The following is a 22,316-nucleotide window of genomic DNA, read 5'->3' as shown; positions in this document are numbered from 1 at the left end:
AAATCCAAAATCTCTGTAAATGTTCATTAAAATTATTAAATTTTTTTTTAAAAAAGGGGAAAAAAGGGGAGGGGGGAATCCAGCATAAAAGTATGGCTTATCTATAAAGACTGAGAAGATCTTAAAGACATGCGGAAAGAAAACAATTATCAGCAATAAACAGACAGCACTTAGAACAACAGAGTTCTCAACAGTAACAATGGAAGACAATGGAAGTATACCACTAAAGTTCTGAGAGAGAAGACCTATAAAACTAGGTTTGTGGACCTAGCAAAACTAAATTGGAAGAATAAAGATGAAGTAAAGACATTTAGGAAGAAACAAAAGCTAAGGTAATTTACTGAGACTTGTAGTCAATGAAATACTAAAGGAGATTATAATATAATCTTTGTTGTGAAAAGATGTTATTAGGTGCTGTTGAGTATGAACCATAGTGACCCTATGAACAACAGATCTGAACCCTATCATATCCTGTGCCGTCCTCATACTTCCTGACACACTAGAGCCCTTTGCAGCCGTCACTGTGTCAATCCAGCTGGTTGAGGGTCTTCCTCTCCTTTGCCGCCCCTCCACCCCTCCCAGCATCATGCCCCTCTCCAAGGAATAGCCCCTCCTAGCAACATGCCCTAAGTACGTGAGGCAAAACCTCATCATCCTTGCCTCCAAAGAGCACTCTGACTGCCCCCTCTCCAAGATATATTTGTTTGTTCTCCTGGAAGTCCACAGGCTGTTCAGTGCTCTTCTCCAACACCATAGCTTAAAGTTATCCATTTTTCTTCTGTATTCTTATTCATTGTCCAGCTCTCAAATGCACAGCAAGTGATTGGGAAGACCATGGCCTGAATCAGACATCATTACTCCTCAACAATTTGGAGCGGTTCCTAACACTCCAATCTCCTGTGAAGAGATGTTCTGTGTATACATCTCTAACCTATATCCAGGGAGTTTGGTGGCCTACTGGTAAGAAGCTGCAGTGCAATCTCAAAGACCTGCAGTTCAAATCCACCAGCCACTCCATGGGAGGAGGATGGCCAATCCCCTCTCGTGAGATTTATTGCCTCTGAAAACCCATTGGAGTGCCAGCTATGGGTCAGTTCCGATTTGACAGCACACAACAATTGGTCTATACCCACTTACACATGACAACCAAAAATGCCTCCTGACTCTACTAAATTTACCCTGCTAGGTAAAAAAATGGCCCTACTTTGGAATAACTACAATATTTTTAAAAAGAAAAAGCATTCCTAAACCAAATTAAATGATGAATTGCAATGAGGAAGCCTGCTGTCGGGGACTTCTTCAGAGGGCTGAGAAGCAATGAAGTCAGTCTACAGACTAACGTGTGCCTGATCCAGGCCATAGTCTTCACAATTACATGCTATACACCAGAAAGCTGGACAATGACTAAGGATGACAGAAGAATAATTGACACCTTTGAGTTGTGGTGCTGGAGAAGAGTAATGAAGATACCATGGACAGCCAGGAGAACAAGTAAGTCTGTCTTGGAGAAAGTGAAACCAAGTTTCTCCTTGAAGGCAAGGATTTTGTAGCTCCATCTCATATACTTTGGGCACAGGGCCAGGAGGGAATGGTCCTTGAAGGAGGACATCATGCTTGGAAGGGTGGAGGGACAGCACAGGAGAGGAAGATCCTGGATGAGAGAGATTGGCAAGGTAACTGAGACGATGGGATTAGGTGTGTTGGGAGTCAGTGAGACTGGCTCAGGATAGGGCAGAAGATTCAGAGCTGTTGTACATAGAGTCACTATGAGTCACAGGTGTCTTGACAGCACTTAACGACCCAAGTCATGGTATTTCAAGTGCATTTAGATGGACAATGAGTAAGGAGTGCCAGAGAAGAAGTGATGTCTTTGAACTGTGGTGTTTGTCGGCAAACGATATTGAAAATGCCATGAGCTGCCAACAGAAGAAACAAACTGATCTTGGAGGAAGTGCTGTGAGGCAATGGTAGTGAATCTCCCTCTCCTATACTTGAGGCATATTATTAGGAGTCGCCTGGAAAGGACTTCATGCTTAGAAGGTTGTGGGGTTTTAAAAAATTTTTGTAATTTTATTATTTTTGTATGTGTACCGTCAAATCAGATATGAGTGGTACAGGAGATTGCTCCTCCTTCTTCAGCAGAGCATCTGGTGGATTCGAACCGTGTACCTCTGGGATCGCAGTGCAGCTTCTTGCCACTTACCAGAGCTCTGCAACTTGGAAGGTTTTGAGACAATAAGTAAAAAGTGTGCATGTCTCATTTTTTTTTATTGCCTAAGTACCTTTCAAACTCTTCCGCCATTTTGAGCTTTCTTGTGATTTCTTCTTGAATGATAAGCTCGTGTCATCTATATAAGACAGCTTATGGAGAAAAGGAAAGAACAAAAGGTTAGTAAAACTAGTATTGAGAGTACAAAAAAGTATGCTATTTCTTAAGCTATTTCTCACTGCTCCTGGCCAAGGTACAAGGAGATAAAGATATCTCAGACACGGCTTGAAAATTGTACCTCCATCTGTGAGCTCAGCAGAGACAAGGGGCTGATGTAGAAAATGTGTATGTCAGGGACTGGCACAGACAAGGGTTTAAATTCCAGCTCAGTCATCCAGTACTGGTGATCTTGGACCAGTCACTGAACCTCTCTACTGACCTGTTTCCTTGTCAGAGCCTTGTGCAGATGACGCCAGCTCGTGCCTTTGAAGCTGAGGAGGTGGCTGTCTGTGGTAAGCACTCCATAAACACTACTATCTCTGGTGCATCCACTGTGGAAGGCGGTATGGTGCTTTCTCAAAAAGTTGCAAACAGAGATACCATTTGACCCAGCAAGTCCACTACTGGGGATATACCCTAAAGAAACCATGACTGACACCCAAGCAGATATATGCACACCCATGTTTATAGTGGCTTTGTTCACAATAGCAAGGAGTTGGAAACAACCCAGGTGCCCATCAACAAACGAATAGATAGAGAAGCTGTGGTATATTCACACAATGGAATACTACGCTGCATTGAAAAACAAGGAACTCATGCAATATTATTCAAAATGGGTGACATTATGCTGAGTGAAGCAGCTCAGTCACAAAAGGACAAATACTGCATGGTGCCACTTGTAAAATAGGACTGACCTCGGGGTTAGGGGAAGACTGAGAAAGATGCATTCAATAATGTATACTGCATTGAAACAGATTGGAGAAAACTGTGTAAAAGGAATATGTGATTAGGTATTATTGTCATGACGGGAGTCCAGAGCGAAGGCTGCATAATGGAGAGGACCTGGGGGGAGGGATTGTAAAACAATAAAAGAATTTTTCTTTTACTTTTCCAAGAGGATAGTATACTGACTAGGGGGGAGGATGAGGAGGGGAGCAAAGTGCAACAATGAATGAATGGAAATATAAAAAAAAAGTATTTGCAATGAATAAATAAACCTTTAATTTAAAAAAAAAACACTTCTATCTCTTATGCATAGGGGTACATAGAGTTTTCAGAGGCCTGCTATTACAGAAGTGGATGGCCAATCCTTCTTCCTAATCTGTCTTAATCTGAATGTTCAGATTTAGAAAAGTATCAGGCAGAACAGCATTTTCTAGAAAAAGTGAAAGGTATATCCCTTATTGTGGAGTTAACCATTAGTATCAGTGTTGTCCCTGCCTTTGGCACACATGTTTTTACCCGCTTATTTCCCTGCTCCACCATCCACCAGGATACCTACCCATCCCTTCACATCTACTTCCCATTGACCAGCCCTTGATCTAATAGCTTATATATGAAGCTTCCTTGGCTTCCTTTGAGCTGTGGTGCTGGAGAAGAGTAGTGAGAATACCATGGACTGCTAGGAAAACAAACAGATTTGTCCTGGAAAGGGTTAAACCAGGTGGCTCCTTGGAGGCAAGGATTCTGAGGCTCCATCTAACATACTTTGGACATGTTGTAAGGAGAGACCAGTCCTTGGAGAAGGACATCATGCTTGGGAGGGTGGAGGGACGGCGCAGGAGGGGAAGGCCCTCTATGAGGTGGATTGATTCAGTGACTGGGATAATCGGGATGGGAGTGTCAGAGACAGTGCACAACATCTCTCATGCAGTTACTCTGTGCCTCCTTGAGCAAACATTTAATTGAGCAACTACTAATGTGCCTGGCATTGGCCAGAAACTGAAGCTTAGCTCCTGCACCCAGTATTTGCCAGACTAGTGGAGAAAAAGCATAATAAAAATCATAACAAATAGACGGTGGCATTGCTGTTAGTTGCCACTGAGCTGACCCTGCCTCACAGCACCTCATGCGTGCATGGAAAGGCTGGTGTACAGGGTTTCAGAGCTATGACCTTTATGAAGACGACCTGGGGTATCTGCCAAAGAACCACTGGGTGAGTTTGAATGGCCAGTCTTTCAGCTAGAAGGTGAGTGTTTTGCCACCTGCGCTACCTATGGATTCCTGACAACGATACAAAGTGTAGAACAAATACTATGGTCGTACTAAAATAATTAGGCTCATGTTTGAGGTGAGTAACTCAACACTGGCCTGAAGTGGGATTTTCTCTGCCACATAAAGATTGAAGATTGGTGATACCAGTTCTTATGGTCAGAGGTGTCTCGGGGCATGATGCCTGAACACCCGGCTGCTCACTGAGAAGCTGCCTTGAAGCCATGAGCTGCTCCACGGAGGAAAGATGGGCTCCGCTGATTCCATTAAAACAGAGGGGAGAAAACAGATTCACAGCCTAGAAAAATCCTATGAGGTAGTTCCACTCTGTCTTTAGAGTCTTTGTGAGTCAAAATCAACTTGACAATGCACAAAACTGTGCTAAGTCTTCAGGAACTCTGACTTTTCCCAGTTCATGGCTATACTCTTCCCAAGTATCACACTAGGAACTCTGCAATTAGTGACCTCTCCAAATTACTGAGGAGTAATGATATCAGTTTGAGGACTAAGCTGCATCTAATTCAGACCTTGGTCTTTCCGATCACGTAGTATGCATCTCAGAGCTGGACTATGAATGGGGATGACAGAAGAATCATCATTGCCTTTGAGCTGTGGTGTTGGACAAGAGCACTAAACATCCCATGGCCTTCCAAAAGAACAAACAGATATGTCTTGGAGAAGGCACAGCCAGGTTGCTTCTTGGAGGTATGAATGGCAGTACTTCGCTTGGCATGCTTTGGGCATGTTGGTAGGAAAGGCTATTCTTTGGAAGACATTATGTTTGGGAAGGTGGAGGGATTGTGAAGGAGAAGACGACTCTCAAACAGGTGGACTGATGCAGAGACTGAAGCAATGGGCTTGTGTTGTCAGAGATGGTGAGGCTGGCACAGGATGTGACAGGTGCATATCGGTTGTTCAGAGTCACTATGGGTAGTACTTGATGGCCTCTACTGACAACAGATGGAAAGAAACCAATAGTTGTATCCTAGTTGGCTGCTTGCAAACTTTTAAGACTGTAGACGGTACTCTCCAAACTAGGAGGCAGAACACTGCCTTTATGTACCATGTTATGCCAAATGACTGAGTTGAACCACAAGGCTACAGACCCAACAACCCACTCCTATGAGGTGCTTAGCTGTGCAGAGCCCTCCTTCACTGTGCGCGTGCACACTTTCCTGTGTCTATGCTGGATGCAGCACACCCACACACGTATGTACTCATGCCTACAAATACAGCTATATATTACAACATGTGTATTCCTATATGCCTTCTACACACAGAGAAAAAGACCAGGTGGCTCAGTGGTTAAGTGCTTATTTGCTAACTGACATGCTGACAGTTTCCACTCACTGGCCACGCCACGGGAGGAAGATGCAGCCGTCTGCTCCCACAGCACTTATGGCCTTGGCACTCGGTGGGACAATTCTACGTTTCCCTACAAGGCTGCTGGCTCCCTACCAGACAGAACTGACTCTTAACAAGAGGACTGGTCCAGGTTGGAGAACTCATGGAACACAGGATCTACTTATGTAGCTGCACGCTTACCTCCTGGTTGTTATCTCTGTTGCAAAATAGTCTGTCACAGCTTTACAGCAGCTGTCCTTCATTCTGTGTACCTCCCAAGCCTTCATTTAACTCGGTCAAGTTATGCTGGCCTCTCCTGTGCTGAGTGTAGCCTTTCCCATGACCAGAAATAGAAAGTGTCTACTATCTAGCAGTGATGTCAATTGGAGGACTAAGGTGCACCTGATTCAGGCCATGGTCTTCTCAATTACTTGACCCTAGAGTTGGATGACAGAAGAATTAACTGATGCCTTTGAATTGTGGTGTTGGGAGAAGAGTCAAAAGAAGGAACAGTATGTCTTGGGAAAGGTGCAGCTAGTGTCTTTCTTGCAGGCACGGGTGGTGAAGCTTCATCTCTCACACTTTGGACATGTAGGTAGGGGAGGGTATTCCATGGCAAGCAGCATCATGGTTGGAAGGATGGAGGGTCAGTGAAAGAAAGGAAAATCCCCAATGAACTGGATTGACATGGTGACCGCAGCAATGGGCTCGAGTGTAGCAGAGCTGGGAGGATGGGACAGGATTTTCTGTGGTTCACAGGGTCACTATGAGTTGTACTAGACATCACCTAACAGGAAGAACAGCTAACTGGCAGATGAATCCCTCTCTCAACCCCTCCTCTCCCTGGTATCCACCAAAGAATTAGCTTTTTGTGTGCAAATTTATTCTTGACAGAGGTTCTCTTTCTACAGAAAAAGGGGAGAGGTGATACCGAGGAACAACTAATACTCTGTCACCGACAGTTCTTCTCTGTCACATGGGGTTGTTATGAGTCAAAAAATGACTTGACATCATCCAACAACAGCAGTATCTGCAGAACAGCCTGAGAAGCCAGAGTGGGGAATGCCCGGCTGTTTCAGGCAATGCAAGGGCTGCTGAGAAGAGAAGCACTCTGGTTTTCTTTGAGGAAAGTACAAGCTTGGCACTGTTAAGTTGATGGCACACCAAGTGGAAGATAAACGGTCCACCAGTCTCAGCAACGAACACTCAGCTTTCATAAAAACATATCTCAATGGGCGGTGAAGAGCAGAAAGGCCTTCCCATACATCGTGCAGCTGGCTGTCCAAAGGCTACTCATTCTTAAAGTGGGAGACCGTTACTGGGATTTGCTGGAAAGCAAACACACTGGTGCTCAATGAAGCTCTGATGTCATTCCCGACAGCCTCAGCGAGGTCTGTAGTACAGGAGAGAAGAAACACAAGGAGACTGTGCTCCTGGGTTTACTATGAAGCCCTCTGTGGGCCAGACAGGCAGCAGGAGCATGGACTGACAGCTTTCTGATGCCAGCTCTGTGTGACCCTGGGTAGTTATTCACTGAGTTTATTTGGTAAAGATAGTCCTTACTGAGCCTGGAAGGACGCTGTAAGGATTACACGTTGTGCGGCGCTGTTTCTCACGGCAGCTCGTAGGATGGCGGAAAGCTACCTACCCCAGGCGGTTTCCAAGGCTGTGAGCTGTCACGGCAGCAGCCTGCCTGCCTCCTCCTGTGGGATGGCTGGTGCGTTAGAATCACTAATCTTCTGGTTCGCAGCCAAGTGCTTAACTGCTGTGCCACCAGGGCTATCTTTCTGTTTTTCTCTTTGTGAGTACTTTATTGATGTTACAGGACAAGACGGGCTCCCTAAGCCCTCCCCCTTCTTCAGAGGAACTACAGGGACATGTGTCAAGGACGGGAGAGTCTCAATGTGGGGGGACTGAGGTGGGGGAAGGACTCCCCAGCAGCTGAGAGTCTCTCTCGTCCAGTGCTATTGCTGGTGCTGGCGGTCCAGGGGGCTCTTATTCTTTGGAGACCATGAACCATCAGGATGCCTACCCCTGTTGCTGTCACCAAATTCACTGTCATACAAGAAATAAGTTTAACAAAGTGGTTGTTCAGGGCAATGTCAGGCCAACATAAAAAATGGAAGAGTGGGTGTCACTGTTAAAGTCACAGGAGACAATTTGGTCTTCAGTGTATCCCAGGGTGCCCTATGGGGCCCTTCTGATGCCTGCCTGCTTGATATCATCCTATCTGGCTGTTTTCTCTAGATGGCAGGTCAGATCCATAACCAATACACTGGAGGTGGGGACATGGAGAGTGGAGAGTCATGGCAGAAAGCTTCCCATTCAGCTCAGGGGGCATCTTGCCCATGGTGTTGGCAGTGTCGGTAGATGCTGGGATGATGTTCTGGGCAGCTCCACAGCCATCACACCACAGCTTTCCGGAGGGGCCATCCAGAGTCTTCTGGTGGCAGTGATGACATGGACTGTGGTCATGAGTCCCTTTAGGATCCAAAGTTGTCATGGATGAGCATGGCCAGGGGGACCAAGCAGTTGGTGGTGCAGGAGGCATTGCTGACAATCTTGAGGGAGTTGTCATAATGCTCACAGTTCACACCCATCACAAATATGGAGGTATTGGCAGAAGAAGGGCCCATTGGGCACCACCCTTAAAGTGAGCCCCAGCCTTCTCCAAGGTTGTGGAGACACCACAACATAACTCAGCACTAGATTTACCCCACATGGTGTTGGTGGGATCACACTCCTGGAAGATGGTAATGGCTTTACCTTTGATAATAGGCTTCCCATTCTCAGCCTTGACAGTGTCACTGAACTTGCCATGGGTGGAACCATACTAGAACATACAGACCTTGTAGTTAAAGTCAATGAAGGTGTTATTGATGACAATATCCACTTTGGAAGAGTAAAAGCGGCCCTAGTACTTCACCAAAGAAGACCTTCAGATGGCAAACAAACACATGAAGAAATGTTCAAAATTCCTAGCTCTAAGAGAGATACAAATCAAAACAACTATGAGATCATCTCACCCCAATAAGAATAGCAAAATTTAACAGAACAGCAAACAACAAATGCTGGCGAAGATGCAGAGAAACTGGAACCCTTATTCACTGTTGGTGGCAGTGTAAAATGGTGCAACCACTAGGGAAGGCAGTATTGTGCTTTCTCAAAAAGTTGGAAATAGAAATACCATTTGACCCAGCAAATCCACTACTGGGAATATACCCTAAAGAAAACATAACCGCCACCCAAGCAGATATATGCACACCCATGTTTATTGTGGCTTATTCACAATAGCAAAGAGTTGGAAATAATCCAGGTGCCCATCAACAAATGAGTGGATAGAGAAGCTGTGATATTTTCACACAATGGAATACTATGCTGCATTGAAAAACAAGGAACTCATGCAATATTATTCAAAATGGGTGACCCTGGAGGACATTATGCTGAGTGAAATATCTGTCACAAAAGGACAAATACTGCATAGTTCCACTATTGTAAAGCGGGTCTGACATCGGGGTTGGGGGAAAACTAAGAGGGTGTAAATAATGTATACTGCATTGAAACAGATGAGGGAGAGAACTATTTAGGAGGAATATATGATTAGGTATTATTGTCATGACAAGAGTCCAGAATGAAAGCTTCATAGAGGAGTATACTGGAGGGTAGGGACGATTGTATAACAATGAAATTTTATTTTTTATTTTTCAAAGAGAAAAGCAAACTGGAGGGAGGGGTGGGCAGGGAGGAAAGCGTGCAACAATGAATGACTGGAAATCCAAAGTCTCTGTAAACTTTCATTAAAATAAATTTTTCATAAAAGCAGCCCAGGTGTCCAGTGAGGCCATATGTGGCCTTCATCATCGAGTCTCAGGGATGAGGCTGAGGCTGCACAAGAAGAGAGCTATCTATCAAAGGACAAGGAGGAGAGAGCCCAGGGTCACTTTTTTAAGGGCTGAGGAGATATATGCAGAGAAAACAAGTAGGGAGGTCATGGTGGGCTCTCCATGAAGACAATGCTCTCCAACTCCAAAGTTGGGACCGTAGCTGCCTTACAGGTACATGAGACAAGGATGGCTGTTATTGGGTTAGAGGGTAAAATAAGATGGCTCTGGGCTGCCCTGATCCACCATGGCCCAGGGGAGAGGGAATAACTCTACCTGACCCAGTCACTCTGCTGTCCAGACTTTGTGTGATAAGGGTTCAAGACAAATGGAGGGGCATAGCAGAGGGAGCTTGTGTTTGAACAAATGTAAGAAGCCCAGAAACACCTGGAAAGGGAATGGATTTTGCAGATCTGAAATGAGTAGGTGTGGGAACTGGCTGAAAGAATCTAGATTATTAAAGGTAATGCCCGTGTTCTGGAATTTGGGACAGTTCTGGCTAAAATTATTAGACATTATGATAAGACCACGCAAAACACAAACAGAATCTATAAGATTACAAGTTGTAAGACTTTAAAATGAAACGTAAAAGATTACATTTAAAAAAGACTACCAGTTGTGGTGCCCATTTTGCTGATAAGATCAGAGGCTTAAGATCTGTTCATACCTACACAACTGAGAGGTGCCGTCAGCTGTCATTTAGGCCTCTTCTACCAAATGCATTTTTCTGCCTTTACTATGGCTCCACGCCAGCCATTCCTTATCAGTGTCCACATGGCATCACAGATGCAGAAAGCTCACGTAGAACCGGTTCTTCCCTCTAACCTCGTCTCTTGCTTCTAAGCCTGACTGATCTTCATAACAGTGTCTATAGTAACAGTCTGTATAACTAACCACTTGATTTCTCCAGCAGCAAATTCATAACTGAACTTACACGAGCGCTCTCCTCCCCAAATACTATACTCTCCAGCTCAGTAAACACCCCTCAAGAGCTGCATAAGCCACAGATCTGGGACTCAGCCTTGTTCCTTTCTTTCCCCATCTGTCCTCCTCCTGCAGGAAGTCCTGGTAGTACAGCAAAGAATTCAGCTGCTAACCCAAAAGTCAGTGGTTCGAGCCCACCAGCTGCTCTGCTAGAGAAAGATCAGGCAGTCTGCTTGCGTGAGGATCTAGCCTTAGAAATGCTACGTGTTGTTTGTACTCTCATCTGCAGGGCTGCTGTGAGCTGGAAACAATTCACTGGCAAAGAATTGACGCCTTTGAGCTGTGGTGCTGGAGAAGAGCACCGAACATCCATGGGCAAAAAGAGCAAACAGGTATGTCCTAGAGAAAGTGCAGCGAGAGCTCTCCTTAAGGCAGAGATGATAAAGCTTCATCTCAGACGCTCTGGACAAGCTGCTAGGACGGGCTATTCCTTGGGAAGGAACATCATGCTTGCAAGGTGGAAGGTCAGTGAAAGAAAAGACAGACCTTCAACCAGGTGCACTGACACAGAGACTGAAGCAATGCGCTAGAGTGTGTCAGAGATCGTGAGGATTGCAGGGTTAGAACTGTTGTTCACAGGGTCGCTACGGGTAGTACTTGAGTCAACACCGCCGCCACCACCACTAGTGTTGGTTTCCCTCCTCACTTGCAGAGCCACTCAATGAAAACATGAACTCCAAAATACTTTCATGTCTGCTTCACACACCTGCTACCACTGCCTTCTTTACTCTAAGCATCCTAACTTGTCTTCTAACACCAACACACCCTTTATACATAGAAGTCAGTGTGATCTTTAAAACAACGAAGCCAGAGGATGCTGACTTGGAGGACTCCCATAGTACTTAAGTCCTATCCTTCTCATGACCCTCACAGTTCTGCAGCATCCAAGCCCCACCTCTTCCTCAGTGTAACCCCTGCCCCCTCCGGCTCACTCACTGGAACCTTGAATCACTGCTTCTGTCTGACAGACAATGAAATCCCCTTTTGAGTCCTACCCCTCAGGGCCTTCGCACATGCTGTTCCTTCTTCCTACAAGGTGTTCCAGCTATTATTCCAATGGCTGACAATCTTTCTTTCTTCCTCAGCTCACGTGCCACCTGTTGAAGTAGTTTTACCATACGTGTGCCTCATCTTCCCGGCAGTTTTCAGACATTTGTCCTTTTCCACATTAGGAAATCCACACATCACGGAAGACCTAAGAAGTTGCTCTGCCAGCTCACCCTTGTGACGGCTGGAGAGTAGACGTTCTTTTGAGGGCTGGCCCTTCAGACGCCTGGCATGTGCCCCCAAGACTATAAGACAGAAAAGAGCAAAGTAGGGGGAGAAAGGTGGGCACCATGTACATGCCAGTGTTTGGCAAGACTGTGCAGAACTAGCTGGCTTTTCAAGGAGAGGAAGCAGTGCTTTTAACATCCAGTTCCCACAGCAAGTACCTCCATGCAAACACACTGTGGTTTGGGCATCACTTCTGGCAACATGACCTCTGACGCCCCAGGACTGGCCTTCCCCGGGTGGGGGCTGTGCCTCTTTAATATCCTCCGGCATGTGACATCCAAGCAGATATATGCACACCCATGTTTATTACGGCTTGTTCACAATAGCAAGGAGTTGGAAACAACCCAGGTGCCCATCAACAAACAAATGGATAGAGAAGCTGTGGTATATTCACACAATGGAATGCTATGCTGCATTGAAAAACAAGGAACTCATGCAATATTATTCAAAATGGGTGACATTATGCTGAGTGAAGTATCCCAGTCACAAAAGGACAAATACTGCATGGTGCCACTGCTATAAAATGGGATTGATATCAGGGTTGGGGTAAGACTGAGAAAAACTGGATAAATTGTGTATACTGCATTGAAACAGATGAGGGAAAGAATAATTTAAAAGTGATGTATGATAGGGTATTAGGGTTATCACAAGAGTCCACAACTAAGGTTGCATAGTGGAGTGTATTTGGGGCAGTGAGAGGGGTGTGAGGGGATTGTATATCAAAGAAAGAATTTTTCTTTTGCTTTTCAAAGAGAGCAGCGAACCGGGGCAGGGGGGTAGAGCAAGGGGGAGGGCTGGGCAGGGAGAAAAGTGCAACAATGAATGAATGGAAATCCAAAATCTCTGTAAATGTTCATTAAAATAGTTAAAATTAAAAAATAGCCGGAGAAGGAGGGAAAATTTCTCTCCTGTACCAGTCAGATCTGATTTGACGGTACACGCACAATAAATAAATTTAAAAAAAAGAAAAAAATAAATGAAATAAAAATTGCAACCCCTCACCCCCCCCCAAAAAAAAATATCCTCCGGCATGTTTGTTTCTGCTTCAGTCGGTTAAAGGACGTTCTGTTGTCTGCAACAAAGAGCTCTGATGATAATCCCCCTTTCAGACGATTGCTCTCCCATATTTAATGTTTATCAAATGCATCTGCTCCAAACCATGGTCTTTTCAATCATGTCGTATACAGAGGAAAGACAGTCAATAAAGCAGGAGACCAAAGAAGAGTTTATGCAATGAATAGGAATATCCGTCGACGTCCAGGAGAACAAACAAATCCATCTCGGAAGACGTGCCGTCATCATGTTCCTGAGAAGCAAGGGTGGTCAGGCTCCGTCTCTTACTTTTGCCATGTTAGGAAGGGCCGGTCCCTGGAGAATAACCTCCCACGCGGTAAAGTGGAGGGTCCGTGAACAAGAGGATGACACTGGTGAGGTGGACTGGACCAGGGCTCAAACACACCAAGGATGAAAAAGATGACTCGGGACTTTATTTTATTCTGTTGTACCCAGAACTCGACAAAAATGCCTCCTTATTCATAGTTTGGGTCCTAGTTTCTATCCGAGTCTCAGAGCAGAAGCCAGATACACTGTGAAGTTGTTTTTTTCAGTCGCAATATGTGCTTAAGCAAGAGCAGGGCAGACAGACAGGTCAGAGACTTAAAGGACCCGGGACTCCTTGTCAGGAACTGTAGACCCTCACAGACAGTGGCCTGTGGTAAAGTCTATTCTGCAGACAGCCAACGGTCCCGCTGAGCAGGTGCGGGAATTGTCCCGCCGCTGACAGGGAGGCTCTGTGACTAACACAGAAGCTAACACGCCCTCAGTTCTGGTCCACCTGTTAAAACTTCCGCCACTTTCCAGTTGCCTGCATCTTAAATGATTTCTATTTGTGAGACAGAAGCTGAAACCTTTTAGGGAGACCTCTGAAAAAACTGTCAGGAGACAGTATGCACTTCTGTGGAGAGAAAACACATTTGTTTCTGGTGATTTTGACAGGCAGTGCAAAAACACTGAATAATATTTTGATCTTCTCGGAGTGACAGCTTCAGTGCCAGTTTTCCCAGGACTTTTTGGAGGCTAAGATTTTTCAGTTGCTTCACATGCATGTGAAGGTTAGACAATGAATGAGGATGAGTGCAGAAGAATGGAAACCTTTGGAATGTGGTACTGGTGAAGAATACTGACCATACGACGGGCTGCTGAAAGAACAGTTGTCTTGGAAGTGCAGCCAGAATGCTTCTTGGATGCCGGGGTGGTAAGACTCCATCTCACACACTGTACGTTATCTAGAGCAGCCAGCATGATATCCCTGGAGAATGTGATCATCCTGTCCCTGGAGAAGATCACCCTGTCCCTGGAGGATATCATCCTGTCCCCGGAGAAGGAGGTCATCCCGTCCCTGGAGGAGGAGATCATCCTGTCCCTGGAGAAGGAGATCGTCCTGTCCCTGGAGAAGGAGATCGTCCCATCCCTGGAGAAGGAGATCGTCCCATCCCTGGAGAAGATCATCCCGTCCCTGGAGGAGGAGACCGTCCCGTCCCTGGAGAAGACCGTCCCATCCCTGGAGAAGGAGATCGTCCCGTCCCTGGAGAAGGAGATCGTCCCGTCCCTGGAGAAGGAGATCATCCCATCCCTGGAGAAGATCATCCCATCCCTGGAGAAGGAGATCACCTTATCCCCGGAGAAGACATCACGCTGAAAATGTTGAGTTGGACTCGAATAACATCTGACCCTCCAGTGGGTTTTCAGAGGCAGTAAGTCACATAGGAGGAAACTTGCCCATCTTTCTTTGATGGGGCAGCTTGTAGATTAAAATCGTGTGCCTTTGGGTTGGCCAAGCCACTCCTTACCACTAAACCCCCAGAGCTCCCTTGGAGAAAGCTGAGGGGCGGGGCGGGGGGGATGCTCGATGAGAAGGTGACCACAACACAGCAGTGGGTATGGCGGGGGAGTGGGCGGGGATTTGTGGAGCTTTATGTAGGGTCGCTATGACTCAAAGTCAACTCCAACGGCAGCGAACAACAAAGACCTATAGCACCAGCTCACAGTGAGGACAGGGCTAAGGGCCTACACATCCCTCTCATTTGGGAAATCAAGAAATACGTCCTGAGTGCCTTCTGTGTGCTGGGTCTATGCTGAGTACAGGAGACAGGGCAGTGAGGAAGGAAAAAAGTGGTCCTGTTCTCACAAAGTTTATCCTCTCACGAGCAAAGCACACACTACACAACAGAGATGAAAATCCCAAAGGAACAACAGCAGAACCTGATTGTGGTGGTTGTTATGTGATGCTGCCAAGTACGACTCAGAGAGACCCTCTGAACAACAGATCTGAACCCTGTCCTATCCTGTGCCGTCCTCAGCATCTCTGACACACCTGAGTGCTGCTGTCACCTTGTCAATCCACCTGGTTGAGGGTCTTTCTTTCGTCATACCCCCACCTTCCCAATCATGATGTCCTTCCCCAAGGAACGGCCTCTCCTAGCAACATGCTCGAAATATGTGAGATGAAGTTTCACCATCCTTGTCTCCAGGAAGCACTCTGGCTGCACTTTTCCAAGGCCTATCTGTTTGATTTTTTTTTTTTCAGTCCTTGGGATATTCAGTGTTCTTCTCCAACACCACAGCTCAAAGGCATTGATTCTTCTTCTGTCATCCTTATTCAACATCCAGCTCTCAGAGAATAGCAAGCGATCTAAAGGATTATGGCCTCAATCAGGCACATCTTAGTCCTCAAACTAATACTATTGCTCCTCAGTAATCGGAAGCAAAGTTCTGACAGCAGACCTGCCCAAAGCAGTATGTCTCCTGATCTCCTTCCTGACTGCTGGTATCAAGGGTATTAATTGTGGATCCAAGTAAGGTCAAATTATTGACTATTTCTATCTTTTCTTCATCTATATTGATGTCACCTATCAGTCCAGTGGTGTGAATTTTGGGCTTCTTGATGTTAAGATGTCATCTTATGATAAAAAGGTGTATTCTTTGATTCTCTGCAGTATGTGTTTTAAGTCCTCACTTTCAGCAAGCAAGGCATACACTGGCCGTTGATGAGTCATCCTCCAATCCTGACACCACATTCCTTTTCATAAAGTCCAGTTTCACAGATGATTTGCCCAGCACAGAGATTGAATAGGCATGGAGAGAGGATATAACGTTGGTGTCTGCAGAAGCTGACAGAGACTATAAAGTAAAACCAGCCCCAACCCTTACAACTGCATGTGTGTCAGGGAAGAGCTGTGTGCCATACGGTTGTTTCAATGGCTCAGAATTTTCCAGAATTAGACTGCCAGGCCTTTTTCCAAAGCACCCTTGGACAGATTAAAATCCCCAGCCCTTCTGTGGACAGTCAGGTACAGGAATTGTTTGTATCGCCTAGATCCAGAAGTCAGTGAGCACGGCCCCGAGCTGATTTTAACTCACAGGGACCCCACGGAGCAGGGAAAGGAACTCTACAGCAGTCCCAAAACTGTGTGTTTTTTTAAACTTTTTTATTATTATTGGAGGGCGCTCTGGTGACCTAGCGGTTAAGAATCTGTGCTGCAATTCTAAGGAACACAGTTCAAATCTACCAACTGCTCCGCGGGAGAAGAATGGGCCATCTCCTCTCGTGCAATTAACTGCCTCTGTAAACCCGCTAGAAGGTCAAGCTACAGGTCAGTTCTGACTCCGATGGAACACAGCAACAACAACAACAACAACATTATTATTATTTGAATGGACGTTTACAGAGCAAATCAGTTTTCCATGTAACAATTCATACACATTTTATTGCCCTACACTGACTGCAATCCCTGTAATCTTAACAGCACTCTACCCACTTCCTCTCTGTATTTCCCATTTCTGTTGATCCTTCTTTCCTATCCCTTTCTAACTTCTGAGCTTTATCTTTGGGTAAATGGTGCCCTTTGGATCTTAGATGATCTTGATTGTTCTAAGGAGTGTGTTCCTCTCTGGTGTTACGGGGGTTTTTTTCCCCCTAAAACTAGACTGCCTCATCATTCTCCCTTGGAGCAGCTAATGTGTTCAAAATGCCAACCTTTCAGCAAGTGGCCGGATTCCTTAACCATTTTGCCACCAGGGCCCCTGTAGGGAAAACCCCTCACTGCCACTGAATCAGAACCAGCTCACAGTTGACCCTCTGCTGGGTTTTCAGAAGCTGTAAACACATGGCAGGAGATTATCCATCTTTCTTCCTTGGAGCAGCTAGTGTCTTTGGGCTGGCAGGGCTACCAGGGCTCCAACAGAGAGAACTGAAATAGGTGGTGTGACAGAGGGGCTGCGAGTCAGGGATGCCCTTCCAGAGGCAGCGTGGGTGAGATGCGGATTGCAGGGCTGGGAAGAGCAGGGTTCCCTCAGGAGCCCTAACAGGAAACACATACTCTAAGCAAAGACACTGGCCATGGTGGGGGACCCCCCGCCTCAACAAAAAAGAGCATAAGCCCGGCGGGTCCAGGAGGCACAAGGCCGGTGGGCTGAGGCAGGGTGGCTGGGGGGGCGGCAGGAGAGAGGCACTGGCTGAAGCTGCCAGGCTATTCCACGTCAGGTGAAGAGGCTGGATCCACTCTGCGCACCCTGGGGGAGCGACAGGGCTTAAGGATCAACTACTGTCCTCCTGGGAAAGGCCACCTTAGCAGCCATGCAGACTGGGATTAGGCAAGACAGGAGCCCAGACAAGGGTGACTGCTGTCCCCAAGAAACTGTGGCACTGGGGGCTGGGAATCAAGGACTCTTCTCCCTGGCTGAGCCTGCACTGCCTCTGGTGAGGATAGGACAGGATAGGTGACAGGCTGGGGAGTTCCCCCCCATTTGTGTTTTTCCACTTTCCTGAAGCAGCAAGTCATAACTTGGGTGCCAGGCAGATTTCAAACTCCCAGGGTGACTTCTGTGAACTTGGAGTTGGGAAGGGCTGCTGGCAATGATCATGTTAGTGCCGACAGGAGAGCTTTCCTGGGGAAGGGGTACCAGGTACAGAGGCCACGGGTGGGGAGGGAGAGTGGGTAATTCAAGATCTGAGAGGAGAAGGCCCCTTAGGGAGCCTGGAGAGCTAAGAAAGGGGGGAAAGTTAGGGGCCTGGGACAGGCTGACAAGGCTTCATAGGCAGCTAGAAATCTGGTAGGGGTTTTGTATGTGGTGACAGGATGGGATAAGAGTCAATGTACACTTTGAAAAGATGAGAGGGGTCCCTAGAAGAAGGGGAGACCTCAGTAAGTGGCCTGCAGTAGTCATGAGAGCTGAGAACAGGGCACAGGGAATTGAAGACAGAGATAGAGTGGGAGCGAGCAAGAGAGAGAGCAAGGAGAGTGAAGAGAGTGAGGAGAGAGTGTGCGTCATGAGAGGGGGCAGAAGGACTGTCCACAGAGCAGGACAGGAGGTAGGTGCCAGAGAGCCAGGGTTCAGAGCCAGGTTTGGGTGTGCTGTGAGGATGACCTGAGAAGAAACCATGGAGAAGCACCCAGAGCTGGGGCAGCAGGAAGGGGCAGAAATGAGGAAGCAGCAGGGAATTCCTGGTTTCTGGAGTGCACAGGCGCTGGAGTCGGGGTGTGCCCCTTCCTACTCACCTGTGTGGGATGGGCTTGCTTGCACTGCGTCAGCTTCTTGAAGGGCGTTCTCTGCTGAATGAGCAAAGAAAGCTCTCTTCCTGAAGGAGAGAGAGTTGTTCTTAGTTCCTTCTTGCCATGGGGTGACAATCGTGGACCAGGCGCTTCCCCAGGGGAATGCTCCCACTGTGAGGATTGGTCCCCACTCCGCCCAGGCCAGGGACGCCAGCAAGGGCAGCTGAGGAGCTGAGGACCAGCCTCAGCCACATCCACTGGGACCTCCCCCTTCACCTCCACACCACCTGCTTGGTGACCTTGGGCAAGTTACCTCACCTCTCTGATTTAGTCTCTGGCTCCCGTTAAAGGAGGCTGAATAACCTCTACTTCATAAGGGTGAGTCCATTAAAGACACAGAGAAGCAGAGCCCAATAAACATTAACCCCAACAAGGGGTGGGGGGTGGGGGGGAAACTGGTTTTTGTTCCCCTTTTTAAAAGCCCTGCAAACTGAAATGAATAAATGTTAAATTCCCACATCACCCTACTGCTGGACCCCGAATAATCGTGTAGGACAGAGTAGAACCATCCCACAGTCTTTCCCAGGGTGCTATCCCCTCATCTCTTTCCAGCAGACCTGATGGTGAGTTCAAACTGCTGATCTTTCAGCCAGCAGACAAGTGCCTTAACCACGGTGCCACCCAAGCTCCTCACCTAAAAAGTACAGCCTTAGAAATCCCACGGGCAGCTCTGTTCTGTCCCGCAGGGTCCCTTATGCACTGTGCAACTTGCAGATGCATAGGGGACAACTGGAAGTATGATGACTGGGATCCGGAATGTCTGAAGTCTTTAAACTGACATTCTTGCTCTTTGGCACTTGAAAGCAGGCATCCTCAACAGCAGAATCTGACACCTGCTATTATCATTCCACCACCTACATCCCAACCATTATGGGGTGTGGCCTCTATCTGCAGGTAGCTCTGGCTATGCAGGCCACAGGGAGTTAAGGGGCCAGCCCGGAGGTGGTGCCTCTCTGGTAGTTCAAGTCCACCAACGGCTCTGAGTGGGAGTGATGCACAATCTCCTCCGAGATTTACAGCCGCCAAAAGGCCCCTGGAGGGTCAGGTACGTGTTGGTTCCTGATGATTCCGTCATGGTAACGACTTTCTCCTTCTGTCTTTACCTACACCTCATGTTGTTGTTGTCATGTGCCATCAACTCAACCATGACTCATAGTGATCCCAAGGGCAATGGCTCTGAACTGTGCTCTATCCTTAGCCAATGTCACTGTCTCAGACACACCTGACGCCATTGCCACAATCACCGTGTCAATCCGTCTCATCCCGGGTCTCCTTCTTCTGCGCTGACCCTCCACCCGCCTGAGCATGCTGCCCTTCTCCCAGGGCCTACACCTCATAAACACTGACATTTCCATCATCCTGGTGGCTATGCCAGGGCATGAGTGAAAGAACCCAGCCTGGGGATGTACCGAGGAAGCCCTTCCCTGCCTCAACCAGGTGGTGCTTGGATGGGATAGTGGGAAAGGGAACAGGAATCAATACTAAGCCTTACCCTTTACCAGATTTTTTCTCTTTGACATTAATTTTTCTCTCCGGAATCTCTCTGGATCCAGTTCTGAGTAGTCCCAGTTGATATAGCTTTGTGGTAAAGGATATACACCTGAGACAGAGTAAAAACGGATAGTGAATACTTGTGCAAAAGGAAACAGAGGCAGAAAATTCAGCAAAGAAGGGGGCCAAGGGCTCTGAGCTACCCCATGCTGGTGCCAGAGAGGATGAAGGGGCTGCAGTATTAGATCAGCCCTGCACTGGCCTTGAAGCCATGCACGAGCGACCTCCTCTCTTCAGGGCTCCAGTGTTTCCATCTGGCAAGTGAGAACAAGACCTGCCTGCCCACCTGTGCCACAAAGACAGGAAAACCCACAGCAAGTAAGTCTTTTCTGACTGGCATGGCACAGTGGGCTAAACAATCAGCTGTGATCAATCAAAAGACCAGTCATTTGAACACATGAGCTATTTATGAGGAGAAAGATGCGGCTGGCTGCTCCCCTAGAGATGTACAGCCTTGTAAAGTTCCTACTCTGTCCTACGAGGCAGCGACGAGTTGGGCAAATGTGAAGGCACTCTAAGTGTTTCCCTGTCCACCAAGCTGTGAACTCCCTGTGGGCACAGGCTGAAGCTTAGTCATCTATATTATCGTCAGTGTTTGATCTAGGACATGGCACATGATAAACGGGTGCTTTGCAAATGCTTCTACTAGATTCATCTAGGCGCCTGAAAGGGGCTCCCCTTAACCATGTGATGATGCGTATTTTCCTTTTAAGGAAACTGTGTTGTTTCCAAGTCCTGACTCCTTGCAATCTGGACCCTCAGATATTAGGGGTTCACTTCTTTGCCCCTCACTTCTTTTCTCTAGGAAGGAAAAGACTGAGGCTTCCCTGATAAGCTTTAGCTGATGACCAAATTTGCTGTCCTCACTGGACAAAGCAAGTGGACAAGAGGTTTATTACTGAAGAAACGTAGGAGGTTCTGCTTTGAACAAAAAGAGGGAAGAGAGGATGTGAGGCAGGTGTTGTGAATCCTCACATCTGTGTGAATGAGCAAAGATCAGAAACAGTTATCATAATGAAGCAGCGTGAAATGTACAGGATGAGGCTCACTCTTGAGTCAAATTCTTTCCATAATATACAAGAACTTTAAAAAGAGAACAGAGGTCAGTGAGACTTGGGTACCATCAAAGAAGAGGAGCCAGGAGCAGAGTTATGCTTTGGATCTGGTGTCCCTGTGCTGAGAAACTCCTAGCCCGAGGGAAGACTGATGCTAAGACACATGTAAATTTCCAAGGAACACAAAGCCCACACATGTTGAAAGGAAGCAAGGACCCTCCCCAGGAGATGACAGAGAAAGAAAGCCTTCTTCTACTGCTGGCACTTGAATTTCGACATCTAGCCTCCAAAACTGGGAGAAAATAAATTTGTTAAAAGTCACCACTTGTGATTATTTCTGTTATAGCAGTACTAGATAGCTCAAGACAGACTGCCCTAGACTTAACATCTACTCTCTGATTTAATTTGTGATAGCTCCACCTTCAGAAAATTCGTGGTGGAAGACCAAAGATTGATACGCTTCACAGTGAAACCTGTGTATTGCTGAAATATCACTTGCTGAAAGTGAAGAGGACCTGAAACACCTGCTGTAGAAGGTTAAATACTGTAACCTTTAATATGGATTGCAACTCAAAGTCAAGAAACAAAAATCCTCACCACTGGACCAACAGGCAACATCATGCTGGACAGAGAAAGGATTGCGTATTGTGTATTGAGTACAATACACTTGGTACCAGGAGTCAGGAAATCAGGAGATATATTTCACTTGGGAAGTCTGTAGTCAGAGACCTCTCCAGGTTACTGTGGAACAATGATGTCAGTTTGAGGGCTAAAGTGAGCTTGATTCAGGCCATTCTCTTCAGTCACTTTCTATACATCTCAGAGTTGGACAATGACTAAAGATGACAGAAGAATTACTGAAGTCTTTGAACTGTGATGTTTGAGAAGAGTTCTGACTATGCCACAGACTGCCAGAAGAACAAATAGATATGCCTTAGAAAAGATGCAGCCAGAGTGTTCCTTAGAGGCAATTATAATAATGTTTCATCTCACATACTTTGGGCATATTGCTAGAAGAGACTATTCTTTGGAAAGGGACATCATCTTTGGAAAGCTTAAGGGATGGTGAAATAGAAGACAACCCTCAATGAGATGGATTGACATAGTGACTGCAGCAATGGACTTGAGTGTCAGAGACTGTGATGTTGGCACAGGATAGGACAGGGATCAGAACTGTTGTTCACAGGGTCACTAT

The 22,316-nt window shown here is 46.7% G+C and overlaps 1 protein-coding gene across 1 annotated transcript in view; it reads right to left on the bottom strand.

The window, feature by feature from the left end:
• Positions 1–22,316, bottom strand: part of FAM227A (family with sequence similarity 227, member A) — a 68,015-nt gene that overhangs the window by 18,748 nt on the left and 26,951 nt on the right. Inside the window, exon 6 of the mRNA XM_006890206.1 lies at positions 20,008–20,115. Within this exon, the coding sequence (XP_006890268.1) occupies positions 20,008–20,115 (108 nt within the window). The remainder of the gene's footprint in view (positions 1–20,007; positions 20,116–22,316) is intronic.

This window comes from Elephantulus edwardii, unplaced genomic scaffold, assembly GCF_000299155.1.
Source record: "Elephantulus edwardii isolate Elephantulus edwardi_28Jun2011 unplaced genomic scaffold, EleEdw1.0 scaffold00086, whole genome shotgun sequence".
Taxonomy (NCBI): domain Eukaryota; kingdom Metazoa; phylum Chordata; class Mammalia; order Macroscelidea; family Macroscelididae; genus Elephantulus; species Elephantulus edwardii.
This window is presented reverse-complemented; position numbering and strand designations above follow the sequence as displayed.